The sequence below is a fragment of the Rhea americana genome, unplaced genomic scaffold (genome assembly GCF_003343005.1).
Source record: "Rhea americana isolate MKP2758 unplaced genomic scaffold, rheAme1 scaffold_346, whole genome shotgun sequence".
NCBI classification, from domain to species: Eukaryota; Metazoa; Chordata; class Aves; order Rheiformes; family Rheidae; genus Rhea; species Rhea americana.
In genome coordinates this window covers 250912-272188 of record NW_028186475.1, presented here as the reverse complement: position 1 = coordinate 272188, position 21277 = coordinate 250912, and the positions used below count along the sequence as shown (strand labels likewise).

The 21277-nt window shown below is 36.6% G+C and overlaps 2 protein-coding genes across 7 annotated transcripts in view; both read right to left on the bottom strand.

Annotated features, from left to right (window-relative positions):
* CLIP1 (CAP-Gly domain containing linker protein 1) overlaps window positions 1-3127 on the bottom strand; it is an 80685-nt gene extending 77558 nt beyond the window's left edge. For 2 of the 6 annotated variants that reach the window (XM_085311639.1, XM_085311641.1), the window contains exon 1: window positions 2969-3127. The gene's annotated coding sequence lies outside the window, so the exon portion shown is untranslated. The remainder of the gene's footprint in view (window positions 1-2968) is intronic. The other 4 variants (XM_085311642.1, XM_085311643.1, XM_085311644.1 and 1 more) reach the window with 2 other exon arrangements.
* Window positions 3128-4544: 1417 nt separating this feature from the next.
* On the bottom strand, window positions 4545-21277 carry ZCCHC8 (zinc finger CCHC-type containing 8). Its single transcript, XM_085311635.1, has 14 exons — window positions 20981-21277; window positions 20195-20237; window positions 19818-19892; window positions 18337-18442; window positions 17516-17593; window positions 17097-17200; window positions 15320-15385; window positions 13345-13405; window positions 12723-12865; window positions 11855-11997; window positions 10600-10715; window positions 9822-9905; window positions 8910-9024; window positions 4545-8153 (listed from the first exon to the last, which is right to left on the bottom strand). The coding sequence occupies exons 1-14, from the start codon at window positions 21162-21164 to the stop codon at window positions 7330-7332; spliced, it is 2142 nt and encodes a 713-aa protein (XP_085167761.1). The 5' UTR covers window positions 21165-21277; the 3' UTR covers window positions 4545-7329.

Here is a 21277-nt window from a genome sequence, read left to right as displayed (position 1 = left end):
CCGAAACTTTGCTCCTCGGGTTTTCTCCGTTTTCCTTTTGTCTCGCTGGCCACGCACGCGTCTTCCCGCTCCCTAAGCTGCAGAACATTTTACACGTTTTCGTTCCGCGTAGCCGGGAACGGGCCTTACCCCTTTCTAAACTTCGGACAGCCGCGTCAGTAGCTCCACTGCCACAGCGACAAATTTGGATCAACGTTCAAGGCCGAATGACAGCTCTCTGCTTCGCTTCTCTGCCTCTTGGGAGCACGTAGCAGAGCCGCCCCGAGCTGGCGTAAGCCTCCATTTAACCCCGAAGCAAGCCTCAGCGCGCGGCCTCGCGGATCGTCGGGTTGTGCACGATACTCTCCCAAAAAACGCGTGATGAGAAAGCAGTTCCACTGCTGGAAAGCGACTGGACTGCGTTTCGTTTTGGCTCCATTCTTCGGCACTAATCCAGCATATTAAAAGCACAAAGCGGTGTGACGCAGTCCCTCAGCAAAAAGTTTCAGACAGATCAGCATTCAGCAATGCTGGTTATGAAGTTAAATTCTAAGTGTTAAATAGAAGCTCTCCCTGTGACCATAGATGTTAATTGAAACAGATACTCGAATTCATGTACAGCTACTATTCTTGCTCCCTGTAAAATATAAAGCTTTTACTTAGCAAAACTTTAAGATTTAAATACTATATTGCATTTAAAAGTAAGAGCAGGACCTCCTAATGACAGCTTAAAGCTAGAATATGACCTGTAGCTTATTACTGAAAATAAAAACTAAGAGTCGCAGCTTTGCTCTGCTCTTGCAGAACTTTGTATTGAAGCTTTAGTCAGTGTGATGTTAAAGCTTCCTTCTACACTGCCTATGAGAGGAGATGTACCTAGCAGATTTTGTAGTGAAAGTCCAATAGACTCAGCTAGTTTTAAAGGATTCTTAGAAGCACTCCAGTGTCAAATTTCTCCAGAACTCTATGAAGTAATAAGTAGTAATGAACTAACACATGGGAATTTAAGAGAAATATAGCAACTTAGAATAGTATTACTTTCATTTGCAGGTTGAATTAGTCAGCTTGAGTAAAATGCAAGTGATAAAATAGAAACTGGGCTGAATACATAGCAGAAATGTTATTTAAACTTTTGTAATACCTTTCTTGACTTTCTTACAAGATTGAAGCTAAAAATGTCCTGTTTCTAAAACAGATCTGAGAATGATTTTGCATAGTTATAAAGCTTCAACCTATAAAGAGGCTGTACCCTTGGTTTTGCATATAGTTCTAGTGAACAGAACCATAGCTGCAAGATCAAAGTCATCTTGTAGCAAACGAGAGCTAGTTATCTAGTCAACCAATATCAACCTTCAAACCAAGAAAAAATAGCTTTAAAAAAATAGCCAAAGTTTAATGAATTCATCCACGTTATTAATGTCCAACTTAGTTTTTGTGTACCAGTTTACACTTAGCTGGAGATATAAGCAGACTCTGATAATGACAAACATATCTAGTCTGCTCACATCCACTTTGTGCCAGTCATTATAAAGAAGTGCTAGCATTATAAACCATAGCTCCATATAGGACTAAATATGGCTGGAAGCCAGCATACCTAATTCTAGTTGTAGTGTCTTTCTTTTCTGAGCTGTATAAGCAATTATTGCATTTTAGATGTTTTCATGACTATGAAAACAAGCACTGCAGAATGCTCCAGGGAAATGTAGCTGACATAATTACTRGCATGATGGCAACAAGTACAAGGACTACTTTAGATCAAAGAGAAATTATTCTCTTGAATAACACAGGAACATCACTTGAATTTGTTTCTGCCCTTTGTCATCTTTGTGAAGTGTACAAAAGTATTAAAGCTTCCAAGATGGCTAACATTTTATTCTCTAAGAACTGCATTTACGCATGTCCTGGGATATACGTATGCATGTTTATTTTTTTTTTGTCATCTGAATGCAAGCTTGAATATGTATGTATTGCAACTCTTATATTGAATTGATGGTCACACGTGCTTCAGAAAAAGCAACTGATTTTTTAGCAAGGAAGTACTGCTTCACAAAATTCTGATACAGAAATTGTGTGCTATTATTTCATGTAGTAGTTTCAGTCTTCACAAAAACACTGTAGCATTTCTCCCCCTTTTAACCCAAGTGCTGTGTCTTGCTCATATATTTACAGCTATATTGATACCCAGAAGGTGTAGTATCTTGAAGTCTCATATTTACCCTAGTATTTTTGGCTTTAAATTCATGACYGAGTAAAACAGACAGCTCATGAAAGGCTAAACTAGATAAAAAGAGTCCTTTTTTAGTGTTAAGTATTAAACTTAGTAATGCCTCCATTCTTTCTAATGCATTTACTGTTTTCCTTCACTAGATCAGCAGTCATAAAGTGCTACACAAGTCAAATTTTCATTCAAGTTTACATTATTTGTTCTACCTAACATGGATAAAATAACAGTGAAATGAACAGCCAGTATTTACAGAGTCCCTTTGGCATGCTCAATTAAATAAAGTATCAACAGTAATCTTCACCTTGACTGTTTTGTTTTACACAACTGAGAAACTGTATTCTATTAAGAAAAATTGTGCAATTAGAAGGATACACATTCCACCACCTATATAAAATGCAACAAAAGCTGACTTGTCTCACCTACAGAGAAGTAGGGTTGGCTTTTTTGTCCTTAATGAGTGATGGGATTCAAAAGAAAGGATAAATCCATTTTTAGTCATTGGATGACAGGTGAATATGAATCCCAAAGCAAAATCTTGCATCAAACCTCTGTTGCAAGTAGTTAAAAGTTTACAAAGTGTCCAATAGTTACTTACACGTTAATTACCATGTTATGAAATCCATCCTGTTTGTAAGCTTCTCCAAGGACCAAGAGACTAATCCCTACCTCTGAGTCATCCCCCCCATCCCCCAATATGCAAGTATGACTATCAGCTTTACACTGTATTCTCAGGAACAACAATGATCTTCAATGGCATTTACTTACCACAATTTTACTGTCTCTGGTACAAAATGAAGGTCTAGGGAGTTCCATGGCAAGCATCAATGCATTTGAAATACTTCCATTATAATTGAGCTTGTTCCTCCTCTTTTTCTTCAACTAAATGCTTATGCTGCATTACACATTTTGCAGTAAAATAATTCTTCTTAGCAGCTATCACGTCTTTCAGATATCTTCTAGAATCTGTTATTGTTCTTTCCATCACATTGAGCACTGTGAATTAGGTTATAAAAAAATAAGTTAAAAAAGTAATAACCTCTTTTTTTCAGAAACTCAAGATAACCACCAGACTGATGCCCTGATTTTTTTGCAGAGGTAAGTTTTTTTAGGCATACATAAGCATTTTTAGTTTTGCTTCTATTGTTCTAAATGTTGTGAATGAATGTCAGTACTATATTAGCAGGAATCTGTGGGAAAATCTGAATGATGCCTGCTTGCACTATACCCACTTCATTACAAATTTTATTACTCATTTTAGTGAGCTCTAATCTAGGTTATTATGCCACACCCATCATCATAAGAATGCATGTTAAGTGTATCAGAAGTACTTTGTTCTTCATCTTTTCTCATAGTTTCAATATATAAAAAATGAGAAGTCACATCTGACAGATTCAAGAAATTAAAGAATTATAAAGGCATGCTAAGAAAAGCCTAGCGCAGCAATAATATATAACACTTGATATGAACGGTGGACATATACATAATTATTGATAGATGGAGATTAACTAATTCCTGACCATGAGAGAAACAGCAGTGACAACTCCCTATCCCTAATTAACTTTGACTTACTGCAGAGGTAAATACACCAGGGATTTTGCTCAATGGTTCTGCTCAAGCTTCTCAAAGCATTGTACATACTAAGCAGCCCCTCTACAGAAAAGATGATTTAAAAGATACATCTAAGTGTCCTGTATTTTATATGGTCACCCATATTTCAAATCAACTATTACAAGTTAAAAATAGAAATGATATAGTTTCTGCCACAGCCTGTTAACTTCTCTGAGGTCAAAAGTACATACTATAAAAATTCTCTTATTTTAAGAAAAAAATTATTATAGGAACTTTTGTAAGTTTGTTACAGTTTGAAAGGCAAAAGAACTATTCTCTACAGCAGTGAATGAAAATGTATTCTATTCCCAACTATGTTTTGCACAGGAGAAATAAAGAAATTTTTAGGCTAATAGGGGAAAAGGTTTTCTTTTGATATATGATTTACACATATGACTAGAGAAAAAGAGTTTGGATTCTAGCAACTCCAGTTTTGTAACTAAGTATCCACAGACTGTCCTTTAATTTGATGGAAAAAGTAAAACAGCAGAAAGATGTTCTCGGTATGATACAGGTACATCGTGCTCTAGCTTGTTACAGGATGAAAGCATATTCTCTAAACACCGTATTCCGATAGCTCAAATTCCAGGAAAGGCCTAGCACCCAGTGCTTTCCACAGACTGGCTCCAAGTAGCTCCCTGGTCAGTTTTCTCAGTCCCCTTTAAGTCATCTACTGAAGGCTTTTGCCTATCAATAACCAACTAGTTATACAAATTTTGACTATATAGGGAAATACTTGTACCATCTTTTTTATTACATTGATCTCATTAAAAAATAATGAGTACTGGTATCAAATTATACTCTCAACAGGTATATGCAAGTAAGACAGATCATCTGCTAACAGTGCAGTTTTGCAAAAAGAGAAAAAAAGCAATATAAAAAATAATTCCAAGCACACAGACAACTCAGTATTTACAAAAACATGAAGTCTTTCAATACATTATAAAACAACATTGTTAAACCAGAACTATCCAAATTGTGGGAATTTTAATTCAAGGGTGTATGCAGGTATGACAGCATGGGCTGTAGCCAACCAATTGCACCAAATTACAGATGGAGAACAAAATCATTTCCTAATTTAAACAACCAGTCACTCTGGTCAAAAATTCCAATGGATATAAAAGTYGGCCCCAAGCATTCTCCATTCTCTCCCTGAGCCCTGACTATAGTATTTGCTTCAGACACCAGCAGACATTTTTTTCCAAAAGTGAAAATAATACACATCTAAGTATTTTCTGTGCAACAACTGTAAGAATGGCCAGAGTGATTAAAAAAATGGTACTGAACAACTGCAGTTAAGAGTTTTATAAAGTAAATAAAGCATATTCAGATTAGAATTTAGCATTAGATTAAAGCCTGGGTTGCTTAAATGACTTCGCTTTATTCCAATACATTTAAAACAAATCTTGAAAGCAATAAAATTAATAGTTGTGTTAGCTGCAAGTCTGAGAACTTGTAGAAATTTAGAAGATTCATCTGTTCTGATCAGTTAAGTAGAAGGTGATTTATTATGATTGTCTTGTGAACAACAGAGCTAATTACAGTGTTAAAGGTACTAGGCATATAAGGACAACTTTAATCTCGGGGTGTAAGAAAGCAGAAGTATGAAAGTATTTCTGTAAAGTTTAGGTCATGTGTTCTACTAAAGCAGCAGCATTTCATAACAGCTGTAAAGAAGTCTTCTAGGGTGTGGAGAAAACTTCATGTTTAAAACATGATTACCTCACCACACCCAGAAGGTGTGTACACTTTAAACCATTACTTCATGTCTTGCCTCACATTATGATCCACGTGTGAACGATGTAGCACAGCACATAATGGGTTATGTAAATTGTGGTTACTAGTTTTTAACTTCTAGGGGGAGGAAGCATGGAGAAACCACAAGGTTTTATGTGCTTCCCARTGGAGTTTTGTTCTTGTCAAATGGGTAGAAACTGGAAGCTATGTACTATTTCACTATCCTTCCTTGATACAAAAATCAATACCCTTAATTTATCCTAAAAAGGATGAAATAAAAAAGCTAGTTGTTTTAGTACTTATGATGAACACTTTGATCGCTGCTTTCTACATGTAAAGAAACTGAACTAGTACATGCTATAAACAAATTTTAAAGCATTTTTTTAATATAAAAGAACCATTTTTTTCCCCCTCCCAGAAAATTTAGAAGAAGAAACAAATAAAAGCTTTAACTAAAATTAAAAAAATGTTTAAGTGCTCAAATGCAGAGTATACTGATCCCACACGTTATGAGGAAGAAGTATCTGCCTATTATCTACAAAGCTGAGGTTTCTAAAGAATAGCTCAGTCTCTTAAGTTGCTCAAAAAAAAAAAACACCCTTGAAGATCCCCCTCACAAGTATTTTCTTAGATACACAGTATAGTATTGTCAGGTATCTCACTTGCCTAGAAAGACTTTTTCCTGCCTTTACACAGTACAAACAAATGCTTTATTGGTTCCAATGAATACTGTTAAGGCAATCTAGATCTCCCTCTGCTGGCAACGCAAATAATATACAGTCATTCCACCAGTAGGTCCTTCATGGAGAGAATTAAAGAGGAAAAAAAGGTTAGAACAATAAGCACAATTATAACACTTCCAGGTGTGTCCTCTGAGGAGACTGCATTCTCCAGATTATGAAAACTGAATGACACGGCGGCTTTTTGAAGTAGCTAAAATAATTTTAATAATTTCTTGATCATAAAAACTAAAAACACAAGTTGTGACCTTTCCTAAAATATTCATCATCGTTCATCTTCACTTTAATCAGCTTGTTTTTCTAATTATCTTCAACAGCTACTTTCCAAAAATCAGCATTTTGATGGTTTAGGACTCCAATTAAAAAACTTTTTATAAAAACTCATTTATTAAACCTCTGTACACAAAAATGAACAGGTATGTACAGTAAGTCTACATGAAGGGAGATGTTACAAAAGATATAGTGTTACTTAAAATTGACCCACATAAATAATTTATAAAAATATTTGAAATGGTGAAGATAATGCTGGTAGTCCCTGATTACTTCCATCCAATTGCCAGGATTTAGATGTGGGAAATCTTTACGTTCACCTTTTTAAAAAATTCTGAATATATTAAACTTATCTACAGGATAATTAGCAAAATGTATAAAGTATAGGTTATTGTACAAAGAACAGATTAAAAAAATCACCGATCCACCTGAAACTCAAGGACAATATAAATCTTAGCCAAAGTAATGAACACCAACCCATAACTTGTTCGAGTTTCATGTATTGGCAAATAAATTGTTCTTAACAAATCAACAAGTCTTGTTATTCCTTAGTGGAAGGATATGGGAAATTCTTGTATATTTTCTGGCAGCATTGGTCTGGTCAGTATTGAAGCCCTGCACTGACTACAGATCCAAGGAAGACCAGAGGAAAAGCTGTATTTTTCCAAAGTTTCTCCTTCCCACGAAAGGATGAAGATTATCTAACTTTGTAAAACTGGAGGAGAGAGAATGGTGCAGGGATTTGGACATAACAGAACAAAGGAAGACCACTTAAGAGGAGGGCTTTTTCTTTTGCTGGTTTCTAGGGGAATTTTTTAAAACACTTCGTATGCGGAGATAAACACCTGTTGATTCTGCCATATTTTCAAATTCAAATGGTGTTATTCCCACAGCAAACTTGCTCATGTCAGGAACAGGACTGCAGTTTTTTGCAGATGATTCAGTGCTTGTGACCACTTGATTAATACCCGTATTTCCTCCATTGCTAACCTCAGCTTTGGGAGCAGGGGTGGTGCTATCCAGCACACCTTCAGAATCTGCATTATCAGGACTTTCCTTTAAATTAAATGAACTGTCCCCTGAATTAGGGCTAGTTTTAGAATGTTCATTTCCTGGTACCTGTGTGCTAATGTCAGAAAACTTGGTTTCCACTGTAATAACCTTGTCAGATGATCTTACTTCTGCAACAAGATCTACTTCATTTCTAGATGGTGATGATGTAACAGAGTTTCCAGTTAAAGGTGTATCAACAGGAATATCAGAGTCACTGTTTGTGCTTTCTGCCTGCTCTAGTGCTGCCCAAATTAATCGCTGCTGTTCCTCTAGCTCTTCTAAAGTCAGAGTATCCTCATCCATGGTTGAGTCCACTATTTTTGGCTGAGAAATATCACTGGAAAGAGTCAATGATGSAGTAGTCCTAGAAAGAGGAGGGGTAGTGGGCATTGGAGGTTGAGGTGGTGTAGAATTTAGTGGAGTAAGTGGAGGCGTCCCTCGTGGTAAAGGAGGGGGAGTTGAACTCAATGGAGGCCCAGGTGGCAGCGGAGGTTGGAACTGAAAACTGTTATGAGTTTGAGATCTTTGTGATGCTTCCAGATCTAGAAACAGATGAAAGGCATGTATTACAATCTGAAATCTGTGCAGGGCAAGTTTCAGAGTACCAATGCTCTGATTAACTAGCAGACTTATGCCTTCTCAGCCCTGGTTTTTAACCAATATGGAGCAAGCCTTTTGAGTTTCAACATTCACTGAAACAGTTTTTGTATTTTAACGGTGGTGGTCATTCATTCAAGAAAGAAAAAAAATAAAGGAAAGAAAGAAAGAAAGAAAATAAAGAAACTACTCCTGAATGAATTTAACAAGCTCCTTCCCTACTGAGATACAATGAAGTACCTTCCCTCAAAGGAAATCAAAAAGAAAAGCCAGAAGCTTCAACAGCTATTCTAACACTGAAGCAACATTCTAAAGCCTCTTAAATTTGACTTATTTTTAAGAAGTTGTGAATCACCATTTCATCAAAGTATTTTAGAATTTGGAGGTCTTCATAACAGAACTATCTTTAGGATACACATAAAGTAAAGAGATTGGAATTGTTGACCTAGCATTTCAGTTACTTTGAGCGCATCTAAAAATCTCCTGCTTGTTACTGGAAGATACAGAAATCACAGTAATAGAGAATGCTTTTTGTAGAGACCCAAATGCAACTATAATAGGACACCGTTAGTTTATATCGGTAGTTACCATAAGTACCAATACTGAATACTAACACTTTGGTTTCTACACTGACATTTCAATTCAGAGCAAGTTATTTTGAAAACAAAAAGGGGAGGTAAAAAAAGGCAGAATAACTATACCAGAGTCTAGGTCCATGTCAGCTGCTGGTATCTCCAAGTTGTCTTCTTTTGGTCGCTTTGAACGATGAGAGCTTGACTGTGTTGCAGCCCTTTTATTGCCTGATTTTGTACTTGACTGAAGAGAAGTTACCAAGGAAGACAAGAGAAATTAGAATTAAATCATACCAGGTAACATTTCCTGCTACAAGAATATCTTCAAAGCAATTGCATAATTAAGCAATCGCTTGGTGACCCAGTTTGTAAACTAGACATTGAAATTTGAGGTTTAATGCAACTGAACAGTAATTTTGTTTAAGTAGCAAAGAAAAGGATTTTCTGCATGCCTAACACAGGATTAAGATCAAGTTTCCACCTGAACACCTGTATCTTGTAAGACTGTCACAATACAAGTATCGCCTATTCCTTCACAGTAAGTTTTGAATTTGAATTCCCCCACATGCTAGTGCTGACTGAATATAGAACACAYCTTCGTGCTTACCTAGAAGTATTCGACAGTAGACAAAACTAGGCTAGAGTAACGTTAGAGAAGATCTGAGAATGTGAGAGGACTCAGTTAATGCATGTTTTCTTAAGTCACTATAAGATTACTGTTAATCATGCCTATGGCAACTTATTATGGAAGTCTAGAACTTAGCAGATGCTTTTAGTCTTTTTACTTTTTTAGGAGAGAAATTCCAAGATACAGACTACCTTACTGGTTCACTAGAGTGCAAAGCCACTAGCACATTAAGAGAGTTTACTATAAAACTAATAAAAGCATCAGTTTCACATTTTGTAGTGTCCGTAAGAAAATCTATTCCCTTGTGCAAAAGGCATAAGAGATCACTGCTGTCAATACTAACTAAAAGATTTCCTTAGATAGCGTTTTTGTGCATGTATCTGTGTGCATGGATAACACTGAGACATATTCACCGCATGAAAATTAGAAAGGTAGTTAGCAAAAACATCCTTCTGTTGAGATGGCTGCATGGGTATGGAACCAAATATCCGCCATTCCTACAGCAAAAAAGAGAAATAAGGTTCAGGTKGCATATGGTTGGCTAATAATATGACAGTAAAACAATACTAAAATAACAAGTCAAGATGGATTAGAGTTCTCATCAAAAGCCTCATTTATCAGAGTAAACAGAACTTAAATTTGAACTTCTGGCAAAACAAGTGCTCCTTTCAACATACAAACATGAACAATTGATGCAATGTACTGTGACTAGCCAGTAGTAGTAAAAATGGTCATCTTTGGTAACTACGAAGGTGTTAACACGACATTTCATAGTCTTCAACATTTGTAACACAACTACAGACTTCCCTCTGAAATGAGCTTTCAGAGAAGAAGGTATACTTTGAACAATACATCATTTCTTAATGAAAAATTGTGATAAGCTTTAAAGGACAGAGCTTTGAGTAAGAACTACGAACAAAAAACACATTTGGAGGCCATTAAGTTGGCAAATGGAAAGCTGAAAAAGAAAATATACGAGTTATTTTTAATGGACAGGCATCAACATCAATGATGAAGCTTGTTACTAAGAATATGTTAAACTGCTCTTGAAGATAAAGTTTGGCAGCAAAGGTCATAAAAGATTCCTTTTCTGAATAAAAATGTCAGTCACAGAATGTAATGCTATTACTTTGCTAAAAGCAACTAATGTTACTCCATATGCTGTTTAGAAAGCAGAGGACAGTCACTTACATCTGGGATCCCACTTGGAGTAGACATATTAAAGCCTGGATAGTTTATCAACTTAGAGACATCGTAAGTGACACATTTTGGGTGATGGGATCCTTCACCTTCTGTTTCACCATCATCTATAACAAAATATAATTATTACGGATGCTAATAAAGAATGTTACTGAAGAAATCCACAGCTTCAGGAACACAGTTTTGATTTTTGGAAGGTAAGTATTGATAGAAGACTTTTCAAACCAGTAGGCAATAACAGTGACCAAATCTCAGATATACGCATGCAACCTCCCTAGAACCCTAACTGGATATTCATAATGCTACTACTCCAAATCTGCCATTAGTAGCCTCAGAATTTGGCTTCAGGACTGTGCTCTGCTGTGTCAACAGCTCATGTTTTCTCTTGGCATGGACCTAACAGAGGTGGAAGCAATTACAGTCTTGTTGTCAATGGGACAGTCAGGTTTGTCCTCCAACACTGGAAAGGCTGGATGCCCTGACAGTAAGGCCCATCCAAATAGAGAAGAAAACTAYCTGCAAAACAAACATTAGTTCTACACTTTGCTGATAGTCTGCACCAAGTGAGTTTTTATTTAGAACAAGAAACCAGGAAAGCAACTGATAAAGGACACTRTTAGCCAATTATCAAATAACAAAGGAGAAAATCTTTGATAGCAAATAACAAAACATGATCTGTTTCCATGTTCTAGAGAGGTGGCGTAAGTGTTGGTTATTAGTAAAAAGCTGATAAACTACTCCATGGCAAGTGAGCTTTCAAGAAATAGGTTTGTTGCTCACTGGTCTTCATGTTGCCTAGTTTGATTTTGGAATCTTATTGAATTTTAAGAAGTGAGATGGCTTCTTTCATGAACCGTAAAACAAAGAGAAGCTGTAAACTCATAGAAAGGAACATGAGGAAATTTGACAGCAGACTATTTGGAGGTCTTAGTTCCATCCACAAAAACTCCCATKTTCTGTCATCAGTTGTTAAGTAAGGTGGTGTTGATAAAAGAGTGAAATCATATGGACAAAGACTCTTCACCCCTGCAATTCTGTCACAAGAGTTGTTTTGTTGTCAGAGAATGGCTAGATAAAAAGAGAGTATTTTTGCATGACTGTAGACAAGAAAATTTGATTTACAACATTCTCACTCTCTTGTGAAGACAGAAGTTTACAAACTAGATACATTACTGCCTTTGAAATAGGATGAAGCAAGTAAACTGCCTGCATACTGAGAACTGCATTCCCACTGCATATTCCTTACCTTTTCCATCATAAAGTGCAAGGCCTGAGTGCTCCATTTCAGCCTCTTTGAGCCAACCTGGAGGATAACCCAGCTGACGCATGCGATATATAAACGGAGGAAGACTCTTATCTGTGACACCAAGTGCATCTTGAAGTTCTCCACTACATTAAGAAAACAAAAAGAAAACAAAAAGTCTTCCAGTAAGTCTATAACTGAGTTTCAAAGGAAGCAAGTTATATTTTGTTGAGTCTTGAACTACCAAGTAAAATCATTTTAGTTTTAGAAACTCAATAGATGTTGGTTGTTAGAAACTTCAGTTATTTCTGGAATTGACAGGATAAAGTCAAAAACAGCACTGATATTGAAGAAACTTTGTAATACTTCAGTTTAGACAATAAGTGCAGGTATGTTTAAATATTTTATATTTACTGATGATTTGTTTAGACTGTCACAATTATATGACAACCTTTTTATATATATAATTTGAACACAAAGAAAGAGACAGTGAAAGAATCTCAAAGACTAAAATTTTCAGGATCTTACATTCATCTTTAATTATCAAGAACCTATTATAATTCTCCCTGTGAAAAGAGTTGCAGTAGCAGCCAAAGAGCAAAATCTATCCCCCTACATCAGAGAAAATGTCATGGGAAAAGGATAAATTATTACGCCAGACATGAGAATTTTGAGATTTTTCATTGGAAAACTATCTGAGGAATTTATTAAATATAAATTCATTCAGCAAACAAATTTGAACATAATAGACCCTTAGTTAAGATTAGCGGATTGACTTACAGAACTCTACAAAGCAACATTTGGCATTCTAAAGGTAGGAAAGTTATTCCACAAAAGCAGTGCAATAATTAATGGCAGGAAAAAGAAATACCTAATTACTCCTGGTTTAAATTTTCCAAATCTCTCTTCTACTTCTTCTGCATGATAACGCTGCTGAAAATTCTGATTGCTTGCTTCACCACAAGCTTCCAAATACTCCTTTCTCTTCTCACTTATACGAGCAGCATTTCGTGGCTTAAAGATAATGTGGTTGGAAAGTTTAATTTTGGACAATTTACAATTTATGCATGCCTTCACCCAACATAAAACCTCTTTGCCCCRAGCTTTTTTAATCCTTTATCACACATCCAAGGTATAATTACAGTTGTAATTAAACAGGAAAAAAAGAAGTATTTACATTTGAGCTAGCAGATCTCTAAAACAGGAAGAAAGACTGTTCAAACTGGGAAGTGCTCCTATGTAACCAACAGGGGATATTCAAACCATTACGCTAGGAAATTCATTTACATGCTGATTTAGTATTTTAGTGTATAATAAAGTTACATATATGCAGAGGTATGACTTACTGTGTAGGTTACATGTATATTTAATCAATATAAGTAACTCTTTCTTGACCCTGACCACTGCATCTTATTGTTATTTATTTAGTGTTGCAGTTGCACTGAAACATTTTTGGAGAGGGGCAGTCTTTTGAATACTGATGTAGAGTTTACCTTTGGACAGTCTTTCATTTGATGGTCTTCAGAACCACAATTGAAACAATGAGGTTTTGGCCTGTTTAAGAAACGCCCAAAAAATTATTAAGTTTGAAAATCATTCTGCAATGTTAAATGCAATTAAGTCTTTTAAACTTTGTTGGATTTTCAGTCTTAGATTTGGAAAGAAAATATATTAAGCATTACTTGCTGATTTCACATGCTGTCTTCTGCTTTTCTGAAATTAGCTATTTAATATGAATCTTGAAAACAGAATAAAGTTTTGTTTATTTGATGGTCCTAAGTAGAATACAAGGACAGAGGGAAAAAAAAAACACGCACAGTCCTGCAAAAAATAAAAGAATGCATGACTGCATGTGGAGAAGGAGGAAAGAGAGAAGAGAACTAGAGAGGTAAAACAGTACTTCCAGATAGAAATGGAGTTTTTCTATCCTATAGAGTAGAAATTATTCCTTTAAGAGCAAGTATAATAGTCACAGAATAATTCAGCTTAATCTCAGGTGGTCTCTAATCCCCTAATCAAAGCACGGTCAGCTATGAGCAGCCTAGTCTGCTCAGAGCTTTATCCAGCTGGGCCTTGAAAATGTCAAAGGATGGAGACTGCAAAACCTCTCTGGGCAATCTGATCCTATACTTGACTGTCCTGGTCAAGGAGAAATGGTGAAAAAGGTTTTCCTTATATCACATCATGCTGCAGAYAGAAGAGTATTCACTAAAGGATTTCGGCTTTCGATTAAATACAGAAACATTTGCTTAGATAGCATCAAGAACAATGCAAACAAACCCTGTATTTTAAATCTTATGCTATCTCAAAAGGTAGGAAAGAGATGTTAAACAGTACTTTTCACTCTAGAGTACAGCCCTCATCTTATTACGTCTGTAGTATAGCAATATCTCTATTACTTTTCTCATGCTTGTATCATCAGAGGTCTTACTGTTCTTACAATAGTTAGAATCAGTTACCGGTAGAAGTAGGAGAGTATGAATTGGAAGGTTCTGGTCCACAGACTGAAGAAATTACACATATTGTGAAACCACACACTGAAAATCTTGAAGTGAGTCTGTCTACAAATGGAATTGCAGTTGGCTTCAAGTTTAGTTTTTCTTGTAAATTGATGTCATGGTAACAAGCACGTTTGACACTGGGGGAAATCGCAATCTCTTACAAGATTTTAGAGAAAGATTTCTTTTCCTGAATATTCACTTGTATCAAATAAGGAGAGGAACCAGAAGGGGACACTAACACGTGACACAAAAACAAATATCCAGGATAACTCTCCAAGTCTTGAAGACTAATTAGATAAAAAAAAAGTGCATCATCTGCTTCACATTTACATGCAATTCAAATAAAAATTTTCTGTGGTGATTCMAATACTTTCTCATCATCTCATTATCATAAGCACAACAGTTAAGTCTGCTTTTCCTTCAAACTGTAGTATTTCCACYCAGAACAGAGAAGTTTAACTCAGCATGCCCCTTTGTCTTTGAATTTTCCAATAAAAGCTTGTGTGTTCTCCAATGCATCTGAAATCAATGACTTCTGATGCTATCAAGACCATACAAGCTATCACTAGGAAATTCTGTTAACTTTACTTTTCCCCTCGTAAAAGCCATAAAACCAACTCCAATCTGTCCTAAGAGCCCAGAAAATAAGTCAGACAGGAGTTGTTCTACAAAACACGCAGTACTATGATAGCAGACCAGTGCAAGGATGACAAAGCAATCATCAATAAGACAAGCAACAGAAGACCAGAGCATAAACAACTTCAGGAAGTTTCTTACACATTGATTTTAGGTCCTGTCTAAAAAAATGCAAGGGACCACAAAAACCCTCTCACTGCAGCTCAGCACTGGTTTATGTAATTTGAACTAATTTCTTAAGTATATTCAATAGTTTAGTATACTAGGGAATAATCACAGTGTACATCTGAACTTTTCAGCTCAAAACTTTATATTCAAGAAGAATACAAACCTTTTTGGTTTTACTTGTATTTCTTGTCCTTCTAGGGAGAGAATCTGGCTGAAAACTTGCTGATATCTTTAGATTTCAATAAGGAACTGCTACTGGATGAAGCAAAATTTCAATCTCATTTAAAATACGAATAAAAAGCTAGTAGTGCTTTTACTAGAATACTGACTCTACTGATTAAGTTACAGATGGGTGCTCAGTATAAWGTCTATATTTCAGAAGTACAATCCACTGTAAACTATTTTCTAAGATGCATTTATGTAGTTCCCTTCTATCTCATTTCTACCTAATAACCAATTTTGATCTCCTTCCACTTGCTAAACTGGAATCCTCTTGTTTAGAGGCAGAAATTTCACATTTATAATTGTGATATACTTCTTATCAGTCTTATGAATATTACAGACCTCAAAAAAATTAGTAATAGATTCTGGCAGAATTTCCACAATATAACCCACTCCTCAAGTGGGTAAGGCCAGGGCATATTACTTGCTCTGTGACTGCAACATGTCCATTGTTCTGCCCACTCAACTAGAAACCTACAAGGTGAGAAGAGGGTCCCAAGGGAATCGACCTGGGAAAAGGCTAACAGGTTCAGCAGAGTTCAGAAGCAGGGCAGYGCTCAAAATCTAACAGCTGCTTTTAAAAAGAAAACCATTTGTCAGACACTAGCCAAACTGACACACTGAGTGTACTACTTCAGTCTCTTAGAGTCATGGTACCTGATACACCATTTAATTAATTACTAAGGACTATGGGAGCTCCCCAYAGCTCCCATAGAAAGGTGCAATAAGCATATTCAAAGCTAAGATGACAGACAGGAAAGTTTAGTCACGCTAAACTTTGCATTTTAGGAGAAATTCCCTCACTGGACATTAATTCCTTTATTTAGAGGTTGGGAGAGGATACAAATACCATTTGAAGAGCAGMATTTACTTAATGCACTACAACAGAGGCAGCTTTTGAAATGTAAGATTGCAGCACAGTGCATACACAGTCAAAGGCAGGCACAAGAAAACCCAAGTAAGCCAGCTCATAAATTTAGATCTTTGTCAGATACAAGTCATTTTTAACACTAGTGACTGACCTTTATCACTAGTTATTGCAGAAATTAAGTGTGAAACAGKTTTTTTTCCTGACTTTGAGGCAGAAGCAATGCTAGGAAACTAAGGAAATAAGATTACTTGAAAAAAAACTGAACAATTTCTTGTTCAGCTTCTTTGTCATTGAGGACTACAATATTGAAAAAAAAAAAACTCCAACAGTTCTCTCACCCCCATCTCTCAAATACTGGCTTTAAGAAATAGCAAAGAGCCAACTTTGTAATTTAAGATGTAAGTTAAGAGGATGTAAATTAAGAACATTAAGTTTTGTTAAGAGATTTTCCCTTTAGCTCTCAAATTTGGCTAAATCACCTCAGAGCGTACTCGAGTTTGCTAAGCCCTTTTCTTCTCTCCAACAACAGACCTTACAAAGACACATCTGATCATACACTGACCCAAACAATTCCACAATTCAAAAGATGAATTTACAGGGATACGGTATTTAATCTTCCCAAACATAACAGTCTTCTAAAAATCAACAAGCCAATCATATCAAAATATTTACATATTTTGAATTAAAAAAGTCATTAATTATTCATTAAAAWTTTTCATCTATAATATCTGATATGGCTTAGATAAAAACATAAAATTTACCAAACAGAATCAGAGTTCAACTCTACGTACTAGCACTCTCTGGAGTTAATAAACAGAAAAAACCCTTGTTTTAGCAAACAGGATACTTAGGTATTTCCCATCCTTCTGTCAGCTGTGGATTCTCATTTAATATAGGCTGTCCCAGTTTATCAAGACAAAAATTGGTAAAATATAGAACACTTCCTACAACCTGTAGAAAAAAAGTCAGAAAATTGTCAGAAACATGTCAGTATTTAGGTCAGATTATCTGGTAACATTTTCAGAAATTTGCAATGCTTACTTCCAGAATTTCTTCCCCACTCTGCAACAATTTTCAAATAATACATGCCCMCTTCTGTACAAATCACCATTTTTCTTATGATGTGGCCAAAACATACTGAATTGGACTGTTATTACATCGATAAATGAAATTTAGCAGTAAGAGTTCACTTTAACGGCACTCTACACTGAGTATGTAGAAGAGACAGTTAGACCTACCATTGAAGGGTATATAGTTAAAACTTACACTGAAGGCTTCCTTCATTTTTTTAATGGAATTTGAGTTTGCTGCTTTAGAGTCCTCTTCCAAAAGGACACTGGAGGGCTGAAATGAAAAGCAAAAGTGCAAATAAATAATTTTAAAAAAATGTAAAAGGGAGAGTTTCACAACTCCTAAATTACTGAAGTATATACAAGTCACAGCTGATGGAATACAGCTTCTACTTTAACCATGACCAAACATATATTAGSTTAATAGTAGAATGAGATATCCATGTTAATCATAATGCTTTATACAGTTCAAATTATGACACAGCTCATTTCTAATCATCTTTTTTGATAATGAAAAATAAGCTACATAACATCTTTATTCTTAACTCAAAAGCTGAAGAGAAATATGGAGAAGTATGTCATTCTGCCTTATTATTCAAAACAAACCATAAACAGGAACATACAAAAAAAATCCAAAATCTAAACTAAGAGAAGAAAGTGAAAATTTCAGTATTCTGCTGTTTATCTATGCTCTTCTATAGTATTTGGCCCAGCTTTTGAGTCTATCAGAAAAAGATATGCAAGTTTGTATCTTCATTTTTTTCTTGATTATTTAAATCAACTCATTCACTKTGCTTTTGCACAGATTTCAACAGGATTATAATAGCATTATAAAGGCAGAAAGGATATATTCATTTAGTCCTCTATTTTTGAAAGAAATAATTTTTACAAATTTATTTGATAGAGTTAGATGATTTGCAATTAACTTGGAAGTTGGCTAATTAGCAGCATTAGTATTTCAATATCACCCCTACAAAGATACAAGGGAAGCAGCCCCTAATCACAGCTTCAAAGTACCTGTGGCTTAACATTGAAGTGGGTTTTTTCTGGTTCCGATCTCTGTTGCTCTTCATATTTCTGAACTAAATTAAAAATAAAATCTTCAATTTCTTGATGATATTGCCTGTAGCAAAGTGAGAAAAATATACAGAGATGGAGAAATAAGTGCAAGTTATGGACAGAAAAACTTTTTTTCATGAGGTTGAACCTAGTGCTTTTATCTATGAACGTTTCGTAAGTCACCAAATGGACTGTGAAATGATCTTGCAGGAGAAACGTAAATATTTCAAGCAATAGGGCTTATATATTAGATTAAGCAAAAAAGTTGGCTGTTAGGAAGAAAGGGTTGCTGGGGGAAGAGGAGAGGCTCAAAAAGTTAGAAGTAGCAGGAAGATCTCTCTAACTGTTGTAATTTTACAGTATTTCACCCTTTTTGTGAAAATTTTGGTTATGAAAAATTATGAACATGAGTTCAAGTTTCTTAAAAGAAACATCAAAAAAATCCACCCTCAAACCCTCAATCAGTTCTTTATCAGATACTCAAGACAGTAATGGCATTTTCAAAAAAAGTTAAAGAATGCTACGTAACAAGAACACACCTACAAAGAACATTAAAATTTACAGTGTTTGAAACAAGAAGTGAGCAAGACTGAAACATATGCCAGATTTCTTTTTTTTAAGCAGAAGAATCTAGAAAAGGGATAGTCAACTCTACTTCTCTCTTCTTCCCACCTCTCAACAACACAAATGTCTTAGCCTTCTTCTCATGCAAGYATCATCACAGAAATGCAGAGCTGCTTATTCAGGGTAAGAAGTCAATCTGATTAAAACATCTCCCTTCCATGAATCTCCATACTACTAGATCAATACTAAGCTAGTAGACAAAGAAAAGCAGGGAAAAAAAAAGTATGCAGTGTCTGGTGGTAGTGYCACCTTACGTTAATGACAAAACTACGCCTTCAGAGACAATTTCTTCAAGTCTTGCAAAATATACCACTACCAGCAGAGTTGAGATTTAAACTAAAGGATAGCTGAAACTCAAACTAAAGGATCAGCACAGTCAACTGCAATAATGTAGAAGGCAACATCCAAGCATCTTTTGTTTTGCTAGCTTTGGTTGATTTAGAGACTGACTAGAGAAGGAAGACATGCCCTGCACTACTATCTTACTTAAACAGTATTTTCTCAAAAGCACTTTAAAATTGAGTATGAACTAATGATAAACTTGCACTGCACTGGTAGGCAGTTTAATTAGTGTACATTTGGGTACATTGAGAAAAAATAGATTACTGAAATGGAAATTGAGTTGAAAATACTAGATCTTGCTGAATTAAATATTCACAATCCAACTTTAACAAGTTTGYCACTGAATATCATGTGTACTTCAAGTAAATACTGATATATCCAAACCAAAAACAAATGAACGAGTAAACAAAAAAAGAAAAGCAGCCTAATTTCCTGTCAGGATTGCTTTTTGCTTGGCACGAGAAAGTACTTACTTTGAAATGACATTGTTCATAAATAAAATCTGTAACAGAGGCCCATCATATTTAGAGCTGTCCACTGAAATTCCACTAGAATAACAAAGATACAGACAATGGTTACCATACTAGCTTTACTGCAAGTTGTTCCTATCCATTTTATCACAACAAAAAGACTCTATTCCAAAGAGCACACAGAGAAAAGCTTGGCCAATACAAGTTCTGTTCTTTTAAAAGTTTCTTCTATCTAGGAGAAGAGGCACAAACACAATCTTTCTACATGGGAATATTGCAAAAGACAGTGAGCTCAGGCAACTACTACCTCTGTTCCAGAGAAGTTCTACTTTAAACATACATAGGTCACACAAAGTGCTTTTAATTCAACATTAACATACCTAGGACGAGTCAGAATATTCAGTTTCCTTTTAAGTTCTTGATGTTAACTCCTTGTTAAGGAACATTACTTCTTTCAGAATCCGCATATATATATACATCCCTCAGTTACAAGGTTTACATACACACAGACAAAAAAGCCTCCACATTTAACAAGAATTCCACAGAATAACATACGAGGTTTCCAGTTTCTTCCATTTCACTGCATAAGGAATAATTCACAAACCCACTCGATATTAAAGAAATACAACAAGAAGCAAATATAAGAAAATAGCTGAAAAAAAGGATTGGCCACGACAATCTAAACAGTAACTCATTGCATGCACTACATCTGAATTGCGAGACTAACAACATTTTAAGATATCTAAATCCACCACAAAAGAGATAACAGGCAAAAAAAAGGGGGGGGGGCGTCCAGCATTATGCGTTTTAACAGTTACTTATCCCAATACCCCAACCACCTCCTTTACGAGTAGAAACAGAAATAACCACTGACAAAACTTCGGGAAAAACTTCCTCCTAAGCGACGGAAGCAGAAACCAGAGGGAGAAGACAGCCCCCGCACCGAGCCCCGGGCTCCCGCCGGCCTTGCCCCGCGGGCTGAGCCCAGCCTCGCCGGGGCGGCGGGAAGAGCCGCAGCCCCTCAGGCTGGGGGGTCCCGGTGGAGGCGACCGCCRGCCCCCGGGGAGCAGGCGCCAAGGCTGGCCCGGAAGGGAACCGGCGGCAGCGGAGCCCCCGGCCCCGCGRCTCCTTCCCCAGAGCAGGCCCTGTCGCTCCCATCAGGATATTCTCCACCCGGAGCCGCCGCACCGTCTCTTCGCAGTCCCGCAGCCGCTCGCGCAGCTCCGCCAGGGCGCCCTCAGCTCCCTCCTCCTCCTCCTCGAAGCGGAGGTGAGCCGCCGGCGGCRGCGCGTCGTCCTCCTCGAGCTGCTCGAAGAGCTCGCGGTCCCCGAAATCCACCTCAGCCGCCATCTTGAGCTGCGGCAGGAAGGGAGGGGCTTGGCGGGGCGGGGGGAACCGCCGAACGGGCAAAGGGCAGAGGGCGCCGCCGCTCGCGGCGGGCGGGCCCTCGGCCCTGGTGCGGA